Source organism: Macrobrachium nipponense, chromosome 41 (genome assembly GCF_015104395.2).
Source record: "Macrobrachium nipponense isolate FS-2020 chromosome 41, ASM1510439v2, whole genome shotgun sequence".
Classification (NCBI taxonomy): Eukaryota; Metazoa; Arthropoda; class Malacostraca; order Decapoda; family Palaemonidae; genus Macrobrachium; species Macrobrachium nipponense.
In genome coordinates this window covers 43,144,898-43,157,073 of record NC_061102.1, presented here as the reverse complement: position 1 = coordinate 43,157,073, position 12,176 = coordinate 43,144,898, and the positions used below count along the sequence as shown (strand labels likewise).

Genomic DNA, 12,176 nt, shown 5'->3' with positions numbered 1-12,176 from the left:
TACAGATTCTTTCATATTCCATTTATATACATAAATAACGAAGTTTTCTGTCATATTATGGATAAATATACTTAAACGATCGTCCTACTTAGAAATTGTGTATCAATTCATCGAAGAGAATTTGGAAGATGATACTTACAGTTTTTCTATTTTATTCATTGCATTTTCCATGAAATATTGCTTTCAGTCTTCTTTGTCTAATTTTATATGCTTTTTTATGTTTATTGAATAATATTTTAGCAGTTGTATTCTTTTGCCTTTAAATTTCTACAGCTCTTAATAGTATTTTTGTTTGGATAATATTGTTTGGTATTTCACGTATGTCACAACACTTTTGATATTTATTTCTTTCTTTATTCAGTGCTTCATATCTTTTAATTACAATAAGAAAAATTATGTTTATGGAACACATTAATATCACTCTGTATTCATAGCTCACTTTCCTTTTAAAGTGTGATTAAAAGATAATTTTCGATAATGCGAAGTTGGCTGAAAACGAATCAGGATACACGAGATGTTTTCATCTTACATTTGTTATACACCATTGTTCTTTATCTTATTTTGCACACCACCCTTCCTGTTTCGATACCTTCCTGGATTTTATCGTATTCTCATAAAGGTTGCAACTTGATATATCCCATATGTTGTTGATTTCTTTTTACATAACTTGTTTTAGATGAGGCCTTTTGATTGTTCATATACTTTGAACTAATGTCTAAAACTGAATGTGTTATATATTTCTATGTTTCTTTTACAAAAAAATGTTTTCTTAGTGGAAATAAACGTAAAACCAAATTGACATCCTAATCGTTGTCGGTATCAGGTTATCATTTTGAATTTTTCATTCTTATTATGCAATTATCTGATTGAAGTAGGTTGTCGGTAAATTTTTGCTGTAAATTAATTTTTGACGTATTTTGATTTTTTTTATTGTCAGATATATATCTGGTATCTGAATATATACCACTAAAAGACAACTTCGTTCTGTATCCACTCTTTTCTAGGTAATGTAGTTTTTTGGACGACATAATGTCATTCTTTTTCTTGGGTGATGAATTTTATTTTGCAATTTGTGGTTGAAAAAAAAAAATAAAACGTTGAATGATGTGGCTGTGTGGTTATTTTGTGGCAGCGAGATTTAATTGATATAATTTGATGCATATTTGTAAATAGCATTTTTATGACGTTACTTTCTCCGGTTATGTGTATTTATGTGGGTTTTTGTATATTATTTGTAAATTGTTTAGGTTTTATATATTTATACAATTTTTATTTATTTTTAAGGTTAAGGCACCAATGATACATATAGTTTCTAACTTTTGCATTTCTTCTGTGATATTTCTCATAGATTTCATAGATATCATATTGAGACTAGGTCAAATATCGTCTTATATGTGATACAGAATTGTTTCATCACATACGGTTATAATTAGAAATTAATTATAGTGCATATGTGAAGACCTGACGGTGAATTGGCTCGTTGGTAAGTGGAAATTGGCAAAATTTCAAGTATTGCTGAATTGTGATTTGTATTGAAAACCGAGTGTGCGATGAACTGAAGACTGAGCTATATATGAATAAAAATAGATGATTTAGTTCTCGTGGTGTGAACATTCTAAATGCGTCCTAACCGATTTTGAGTTTGTGAGTTCTGCCAGCAATACGTGAATGACTATCACCGATGTGTAATAAACTTTGCCGCAGTTGTCTGCATGACTGTCACCTATGTCACATTAACTCTCACCATGTATAGCTCATTTCTCCACTGACTCCGGAGTGACCCATTCATTCAGTCACCAATGTCTGACTACATTGGCGACGCCATGGGTTGGGGCACATCTCGCATGATGCACCCAGTGTCACTCGTGTCGACGAGAGACACTGCTAACACCACGTGGCATTTTGGTCCAGAAACTCCCCCCCGCCTGCCCCCTAGACCTTTCAAGAGACCCGCCAGAAGTGCCACCATCACCTGTCGCGCCGTTAGTGGGACCATACGAAGGAGGATATCCACCGTGGCTCCGGCCACCTGGGGCACGCTAGACCCTCTGTCGCAGTCTTTGGATGAGGGTCAAAGAGGGGCCGACCCTCCTCTCGTTACAGTTCACGTCAGGAACAACAGCTGCGCCGCCTCAGGGTCAGAAGCCTTCTTCAATCTGACGCAGCATGGCGGACGTCGGGGTACGGCTTTGTCTCGGTCGTCGTCTTGCGTTTCAGCGCTCAGCCGGGGATCTTACATGGGATCTTACATGATCCACGGCCTCTCGCCTTCCACGCCCCCTATCATCCCCTCCACCCACTGCCGGAAAATAGGAAGGAGTGCCAGCATGGCACCCAGCACCAGAAGAGTCCGGCGGAGCTATAGCGTGGCACCTGCTGATACCTATTCCTCTTCCGTTGGCATACCTGCCGGACGGGTCGTCGGACGCCGTGCCCAGCGGCAGCAGACGCAGCAGCAGCATCAACCAGTTTTAGTGCCATGTTTTGGCGACCAACCGGTGCACCAAAACCAGCGAGTCCTGAACCAGCTGCACCAGAATCCATTTTTCATCCAGCATCAGCCTGAAGCTCTCAAACAAACTGTGGGGTCCCTAGAAAGAGGACTGGACGAGGCTGTTACAGTGGGTGAGTGTGGCAGCGCAATGCCCCGGTTGTATGCCCCGGTGGTGCCACCGCCTTTGCCGCCTTCCTTACCACCGCCTGCTATGGGGTATCCTCCTAGGTGGCGACCGAGGGAGCCGCCCAGCACCTGCTGTGGGTGCTTGTGCCAGAACCCTTGCAGCGTGGGCATTCTGATTGCTCGCTTCTACAAGGCCCTGCTGAAAGTCGCCTCTTCTTGTAAGTATGATTATGTCTGACAAATATTAATCGTGATATAAAGTTTAGTCGCACTATTCTCCTTTCGAGAGAGAGAGAGAGAGAGAGAGAGAGAGAGAGAGAGAGAGAGAGAGAGAGAGAGAGAGAGAGAGACTTGCATACGGCAAAATACAACATTTTTTGAACTTTAGAATGTTTTACATTTTGCAGTTAACTATTATTCTATACGATTCCTGACAGGTTATATAAATAATTAAAAGGACAGAAAGTTGTCTTCTGGGTTGCTGCAGTGTCCTTGACCAAAATTTTACTTTTTATTCCTAAAGAAATTTTGTATATGCTAATTATTTTTTACATTTAGCTAGTCTTAAATGGCACATCCCCGTTATCATCGTACAATAATAAAGATTTTCTCTTTATTTAAGATGGTCAGTATCTAAACTTTCCATAGGGAAAAGTGTTAATATAATGCCCCTATGTAGAGCAAAGGAAGTTAGCCAATCAAAATTTATACCCAATAGAAAGCAGTATAACCAGCTTATCAAAACTAACTTTCTTCGCTTCTTGTGTTCAAAGTCAGCATTAAAGAAAGAATATAAAGAAATTCTCTATTTTAGTCATGGAATATCTGAAGCTATTATTATTTCGCCTTGAAACCGAAGTTATAATTGGCCCTGTGAAGCGAAAATATCACCTTACTTCTCAGGTGAGAGGTGATTCGTTCTACTAAACTTCTTCGCCTTCAACTCTAGATGACTGCCGTATCAGTGAAATCAAGGAATTCAATTTGTTATTTTCATATTAAAATGTTTCCCTTTTTTGCATCACTATGAAATAATTTTTCATTTTTAGCCTCTGAGAGTTACAGGAGTATTATCTTCAAGTGTTTAGCAAAACTTAGTTTAATTTACTTCAGAAGCCTGGTATAATTATATGAACTATCTACGACCTTACTAAAACGAGTTATGGTTATGCTGGGTTTAGTGGGTGAAAGGTAATTTTAGAAAGAAGAAACGCAAGTATAGTGTCTTTGTGTACGTTTGTGCATTTATTTATGTGATTGTGGCAGTACTGTTTTTTAAAACATTCCTCTGTGATTTAGTCGCTTTTTATTTTATTTCATTGTAAACAGTTGAATAACTCCTTAAAGGGAATGAAATAGGTAATCAGTTGAATAACTCGTTAAAGGGAATGAAATAGGTAATCAGTTGAATAACTCGTTGAAGGGAATGAAATTCATGGATCTCAAGGGAATTTTTGTGGGTGAGGAATCAAAACTGAAGCAGTTGTTTTCATGGACACTGACAGACGTGCGTCTTATTATAACAGTGTTTACTTATAAAGACCCGTCCCGGTTTTTGCGTAATTCTATTGTTGTGTGGCCTTGGCCATGGCCTCTGATCCTTTGTTGAGACGCGTTGTATATTTTATAACTCGATTATTAATTTGATGTGATTTGTCTCCTTAGATTAATGGGAGATGTTTGGAGAGGTTTCCCCATTTAATCACTTGCTAAATATTGAAAATTAAAATTTTTATCCGATGCGAATAAATGTGTTTATTGGTTGTCATTTTTAGAAGGCATAACTTTTTCAATTTCACGTGAATATAAGTTTGAAGAGTAAACGAGAAGGTTCCGTTTACAGCTGATATTGTTTATTATTGTATTCTAAGTATTTGACAAAGTTAATTATTGCTTTTGAATGGCTTGCAGTTACTGCATAGTAATAATTGTGCAATGACTTCCCCGATGTCGGTGATTATAATAAACATTGTGTTTTTTTTATCCACTGCGTTAATTGAAGATAAAAAAATGTAGAGACTTTCCCGAGTAGCGCAGTGAAACAGTGCTTTGTGACGCATTGGGAAAGCCTGAAAATTCAACTCCTTTGTTAATCATGTCTGACAACGAAGGCTATCTGTTATCTCACGAGAGAATCCTCCTCCTCCTCCTCCTCAGAATGTTATGGGATGGTACCTACTTGGGAGAACCATCAAGGTCGAAAACATTATCTTGGCCCATTCATACATTAGTAGAAGCTGTATTGTTTTCATATTGTTTTTGTCAGTTTCTTTGTGAAAGTTCATCATTTTCACGTTCTTTTTCGGGTTCGTTCATGAATGGCGAAAGGTCATGGCAATGGAGGCCCCGTTTGAAGGCTGATTTAACTGTCTTGTTTCGATCTCACTCATTGACAGAAGAGATATGTCAATGAATCTTTTTCATTAGATCTTCGACCTATTCAACGCGTCCTGGTTCAAGAGGGATCTCATTGAAGGTTCGTTTCGTTTTCTGAAATTTTGTTTGAAGAAAGCAATAGTACTAATGGTTAATTCTTGAGTACAGGCCCCCATACGTAAAAATGCACATTAATAAATAGGTTTAAAAAGCGGCTGTTAGTCTATTAGATCTTACTAGTTTTTTTTCCGGTCATAGTCAGACGATGGAAAAACTCCCCTGTGCCGTACAGTAATCCTTACTATATTGTATGACTTGATTAACGAATTTTTTTTTTTTTTTTTTTTTTTTTCTGCTTTAATCAGAAGTCCATACATAATAAGCATGGGAGTGCAGATTCGATTTTACTATATGAAACGTAAAGGGTAATTGATTTGAATGCGCGCGCGCACTCACACATTCGCATATATATGATATATATATATATATATATATATGTGTGTGTATTTGTGTGTGTGTGTGTGTGTGTGTGTGTGTGTGTATAAATTATCAGCGCAAATAATCATGTACCGGATAATTAATTGGTCGACTGAAGTGGTTAGTAGGCAGGGCAAAGTTCATGGAGGAAGCACCCTTATCCCAAATTAATAGCTGAAAACCTAAAAGAAAACCATTTCTGGAGTTAGTCCACAAAAGGGAAAAGGGTTAAAGAGTGTGTGTATTTAAGGAGAGAGACACTAGAGAAAAGCTGCAAAACCGCCCACAAAAAAAAGTGAAAGGATTTTGAGTCAGTATGGAAAGTGCCATCTCAGTTGTTTATAAATCCCAAAAAAAGTTCTTTTAGACGTCGTGAAAACGAGTTATTGCTTTACTTCGATCATTAAGCGAATGGTTTTTATGAGTAAAGTTTGCAATGCCGAGTCTTGGCCACATAAATCGCACGCTGGATGTGACTATGCAAGGAGCCTTGAGGAGCAGTGCCGCAGAAATAGCGGCATTTGTTTTTAAGCGGAGAGCCGTTGCATATCCATATTACCGTAGGTCTTTGGCGGAGGAGGTCTCGTTTGATTCTGCTCCAATGAGAGAGAGGCTTCTGGCGCATCAACTGCCATTTGTTGAATCACCGTGATTCGTCGCATTATAGACACTGTCTCTTTGATTACTGCGATTAGGATTCTTTATCACCTCTATTTTTTGAGTTTTATTTGGACTATATTTTAGCTTAGCGTGACTCAAGGTATTCTGAAGTGAGAAAATACTTTTTTTTATCACACTTACTTTTGTGATGCTCTCTAGTCTTGCATCACGTTAAAAATTTTTTATTTATTTATTTATTTCTCTCTCTTGCGTTCAGAACGATCGGCGTTCGTTCCTCAGGACCAGTAGGGACGATTTGGACCGTTCCTTACAATCCTCTATACCTTTGTGTGTGCCTAGTCGGTAGTCAACTGCTGTTGTAGTTTGCATCTACGGGGGAGAGAGAAGAAACAAAAGGGATACAGTATCCAAGTGTTAAAGTGGCGTCTCCTACTTTTTTAACATTAAATTTGACAAAGGTGAAGTTAATGTTCATTCAAGGAACTTCGTTCCTGAAAATTCTATCTAGTTCTAATAGAATAGTCCACTTTAGACAAACAATAGTCTGCTAAAGAATGAGGGAAAGACGAGAGGTTGAAATGATGTGCAGTCAAATTCACTTTCACAGATTACCCTGACGGTCATTTCATGGCAGGAGATTTTAAGGAAAACTAAAGGTATTCTTCAGTAAAGGACCGCCTAAAGCGGACCAAAAAGTATAAATGGGCGTAACATTAAAAAAGGAATCTTAATAAGTTTCTCCGTCAAATTTCATTAACAAACAGTGTGAAAACTGTGATTGCCAATAACTGCATTCAGTGAATGAAAATCTATGGTTATTGAAATCATGAATGTGAAAATAATGCTCTGAACCGAAGAATTCCATACTATCGGTCATGTCCGGTTAATTAAAAAAAATGAAATAGCAACCCAAAAATTCGTTAGGCTGCGGAAGTATGTAATTTCAGCGACTGATATGACAAGAAAGAATGATTCGTTTTTTTGGACGTATTTACTTGGAAATGTTTTTGATTACGTAATTGCCATTTGAAATATGTAAATAAAAGTGTGATGGTCAAAGTAATGACAATTTTTAGCAAAATAATGTAGAAAAATGGAATCAATATATTACTATGGAACTTCGGGAATGAGTTGCCATGACAACGAAGTACTCGATGGGAGATTCACTAAAGATCAACTTTTTTCAAGATTTCTAGTCATATTTGAGCACCAGTCCCTATAAAATATGCACGAAACACCTCTTCAACATTTAAATGTATCCCAAATTTCAATGAAGGAGAGCTTTATTGAGTCTTCGTCAGTTTGCGGTACTAAGGAACTTACTGGCTTTATAAACACATAAAGGTAACAAAGAAATATTGCGGTCATTGAAAAATTCACTGACACCAAATTATATTGGTTTGTTGAAAGCAACCAGAAGTATTAAAAAAGTAAGATATATATAATAATATAAAATAATTATATATATATATATATAATATATATATAATATATATATATATATTATAATAATATATATATATTATACACACACACACACACACATATATATATATATATGTGTGGTTGTGTGTGTGTGTGTATATATCTATATATATATATATATATATATATATATATATATATATATATATATAACATGCAAATTCACGTGTTACGGCTAATTTCATTGTATATAGAATATTCCTCGTAACGGCTTCAGAGTTAGTTTAGCCACAATTATTGATGCGTGCTTTGAAAATTCGGGAATGAAACTCGTTTCTGTAAACAAGTCGGAAGCATTTTGGCGTGACAACCCTTTTACAATTTTCTTAATTAAAAGTAACGTTCAGTTTATCCATTTTTAATTAACTTCACGTATATTACGTGTACAATTTCAGTTTTCAAAGAGAACATCGGCATTCTTATGGGCACTGACCTCAGCCCAGATTTACCAACACATTTTTATATCACTGTGATTGAATTACATGACGAGCAACACTTGAACAAAATATGTTAGAAAAAATTGATAAAGGCTCTAGATGTATGATGTTGTTATCCTGTTTCTTTCCAGTTTCTTGCCAGGTGCACAAATCGAGACAGAAAATAATGGCTAATAGAAAATTCTCAGAAAAAATAATTTTAATCACGAGGCGTCAGTTTTGGACATTGAAATGATACGCAATAACTTCAACTTTCAAATAGCTAATCAGCCCTTTTTAAAGTCCCCAGGGAACACGGTATTTGCGGTTTTGTTTCTCTGATCATTCGATTTGTATTGAAAAAATGCACATACCTTTTCACCTTCAAAGGCTGTTCCAAAACGTTTCTTCCATTCCTTTTCTCTGCTGATATCTTGGGATCAAGTTGTCATTTTTAATTTTTAACTTCTTGTTTTTCCAAAGGTAATCTAAGAATTTCTGCGCTGAGTATAAATAGGTATGTATATATATTTTAGGGGACTATTAGTATTGGACTATTAGTATTCGTTCCCTAATGATACTCACAAATCTAAAATAAAAGGTTAACAAAAGCCATATATTTATATATAATATATATATATATATATATATATATATATATTATTGTTATATTACATATATAATATATATATTGTTATTATTATACATATATATATATATACATATATATATATATATATATATATATGTGGTGTGTGATATATATATGTTATATATACACATATATAGATAATATATATATATATATATATATTAAACTATTGTTATATATACATATATATATAACTATATATATATTATATTATATATTATATATATATATATCATATATATATATATACATATATATATATATTATAATATATATATATATATATATATAATTATAGTATATATATATTATATAGCAATGCACCGATACCAATACCTGTTACCTCCATATTACTGTTATTTAGGAGAATATATATTGTTACTATAATCATTGTTGTTCTCTGGTTATCGTATATTAAAGGTTCAAAAGTTGAAAGGTCATATAATAGGCTATTTATAGACTGCACGTGTCTAATTCCAAGCTGCAGCAGTAGCAGTCCAGTAACTCATTGCAACTTTCACTTATACCATACCTGTATTGCACTTGTTGAAACAGTATGCAACTCCAACAGAAAGGCAATGACTCATTGCTAATAGAGATAGACTCAACCATAGTTAATTAAAATTAGAATTGCACTAATAAATTGTTAAATACACTGTACAGTATTAAGATACCATTTGTTTTAAAAAGATAAACAATGAACCTGTATACAATGATATGCCTCTCCCATTTGACGATGGTTTCGGCTTACAACGTTCTAAGGTTACGACCCATTTCAATTATATTCCTCAGAAAATATTTCCAGGTTTACGATGCTTGTTCCAGGGTTGGGGCACTTACGGCGCTGGTCTGACGGAAGAAATATAACTCCAAATGGGCAAAATAATCAATATTTGAAGTTTTTTTTATGAAAAACACAATAAAAATGCAATTTACATAGTGTTCAATAAAACCAAAGCATTAAAAGTAAGATTTTCTTAGGTTTTGTGACGATTTTCGATGATGTTCCTGCTTACGATGCGTCTCAAGAACGGAACTCCCGTTGTAAACCGGGAACTGCCTGTACAGTTTATGGAGCCTAGATGGGTTTTAAATTCCTATACTAATGACAAAAGTACCGGCTGATATCAGCCAGAAATTCACCGATACCGATACCACAAAAACTAGCCTATACCACTGATACTGATACTTGGGCACATCCCTAATATTATATTTATGTATGTGTGTTTGTGAGCATAAGTATACAAGCGGATCGCTTTTATCTTTATTAATATATTAATATATTTACAGAAGGGAACGTTTGAAAATTAACGTTGGATTGTAGCATTTTATCTGTCTGGCCATCTACATAACTTCATGCATACACACGTGCGTATGCATGCATGTGAAACAGCTCTAGTAGTGTAAACATTCATATGTTTTCACAAATCACCAGAGACGCGTCAAAACTCTGGTCTCTCCAATGAAGCAGTTGTTATTCAAGAGGGTTTTGACCAGCAAAGGGAATTTTACTTGGATGGTTAGGAGGTTAGAAACTTTGGTGCTCTTGTGAATTCTTAGGTAGGGTCAGGTTCCTGTGTAGGGTAAAGACTCATCCACCAGATACACTGAGGTAGCAGAAGTTTTTGGCTCCTCGTCTAAGTGTGTTTGGTTCACTGGAAAAGAACTAAGTATTCACATTAAATAAAAATTACTCTGTAACATCTTATGTGCCATCATGTTTTTAGTTTTATGTAAAAGAAAACCATTGAGATGTGTTTTTTTATTTTACATATTTATTTATTTATTTATTTATTTATTTATTTATTTATTTTGCTTATCCGCACTTTGTCTTTACTTTTTCTGTCCGCCCTCAATTCTTAAAAACTGCTAATGTATGTTGATCATCAACCCTCCAGTCATCAAATATACCAAATTGTAGCCCTCTAGCCTTGGTAATTTTTATTCCATTTAATATTAAATTTAGCCATGATTGGGCGTCTGATTTTACTCTGTACAGGAAACTCGATTCCGCGGAAGAAGCTTCGACGCATTTCGTACTTGTTTTTTTTTTTTAACGATGTGGAGGGATTTACCCAAATTTACACGTCAGCTCTAGATCCCTTAGAGCTTTCATTGTCTCTGCTTTAGAAACAATCATTGGGATACACTGTTTTCACAGTGACAGTTGTAGAGGTCCATGAAAATAAAATTCTGCCTTCATTCATACCCTTGTTAGCCGAAAATGTCTGTTGTGGCACAATTCGCTATTAAAGAATAGAGGACAGTGATATTCCAAAGAGAATATTGTGAGGGCAATTACAAAGAGGGATGGCAAAGGACAGCTTCGTTCGCGCCTCTCCGTCTCTGCGACTTGGGATCGACAGCAACGCAAATGTAATTATCTTGAAGACTGTCCCCAGGACCGAATTCTCAGAGACCGAGTCAAAGGGGGCATTTGGGTATTGGTTGGAGGAGGTTTACGGATAGCCGTGTTTGACGGTGAAGTTTTCACAATCACATTGAGCTGTAATACTAGTAATATATATATATATATATATATATATATATATATATATATATATATATATATATAACGCTATAAATGATATCTTGTCTCCGTGCGTGAATATGTGTGTACACGTATGTATGTTAGTCCTTAAGTGTACATATCTATATGATATGACGAGCGTGAATATACTAGATATATATATATATATTATATGATATATATATATATATATATATATATATAAATGTGTTTGAATGTATGTATAAATGTGTGTACTTACGTACGTGTAAATATGTGAGTGGGTATTAATGAATATAGTATTAAGTTCGCACTACTAATCAGTAAACAGGAGAAAATCTGCGCCAGTGGCTCGTCAGTGTCAGTCATCTACATAACTTTATATTTTCTAGCTCAGCGCCTTCCTTGCATGTTGCATGAACTGTAATTTATATTGCATAGGCAGCGAGTGCCCGTTGTAAAGTCAGTGCTCCCGGTGATTTGTGAGCTTATATGTACAAGAATCGATTCTGAATCCTTCAGTTTGTTGGATCGTTGTAAGTTTTTTACTTTTTTTATGGTTTGCGCTTGACCTTTCTTCCAAATCTCGTGTTTCAATGGGATTGCGATTGATCTGCATATCTAGTTGGAACTGGATATGAAGTGTTCACGAATTTTGTCAGGTTTTGTGGGTGTCTGCTCTGGAGAGAGAGAGAGAGAGAGAGAGAGAGAGAGAGAGATGAGAGAGAGACGAGAGAGAGAGAGAGAGAGAGAGAGAGAGAGAGAGAGAGAGAGAGAGAGAGTTTTATGTATTGCCAGTAAATTATAAACTCACAATAAAGATGCGAGTCCGTCAGTTTTATGTAGTTTAAATCTAACTATTTGTCATGGAAACTGGCGATTGTAAAGTTTGATACAATATTATATTGTATATATAATATATAGATATAGATTATATATTATATATATCTATATCTATAATCTATACCTTAAATTAATATTATATTATCTATATTATATCTATATATATACATTATATAT

General features: G+C 35.2%; 2 protein-coding genes across 6 annotated transcripts in view; both read left to right on the top strand.

Annotated features, from left to right (window-relative positions):
• Nucleotides 1-12,176, top strand: part of LOC135212733 (tyrosine-protein kinase TXK-like) — a 479,073-nt gene that overhangs the window by 1,862 nt on the left and 465,035 nt on the right. For all 5 annotated transcript variants that reach the window (XM_064246443.1, XM_064246445.1, XM_064246442.1 and 2 more), the window contains exon 2: nucleotides 1,349-2,838. In XM_064246443.1, coding sequence (XP_064102513.1) covers nucleotides 1,800-2,838 — 1,039 coding nt within the window. In that variant the 5' untranslated portion in view covers nucleotides 1,349-1,799. The remainder of the gene's footprint in view (nucleotides 1-1,348; nucleotides 2,839-12,176) is intronic.
• LOC135212735 (cytoplasmic tyrosine-protein kinase BMX-like) overlaps nucleotides 1-12,176 on the top strand; it is a 197,641-nt gene that overhangs the window by 155,099 nt on the left and 30,366 nt on the right. The gene's annotated exons all lie outside the window — the stretch shown is intronic.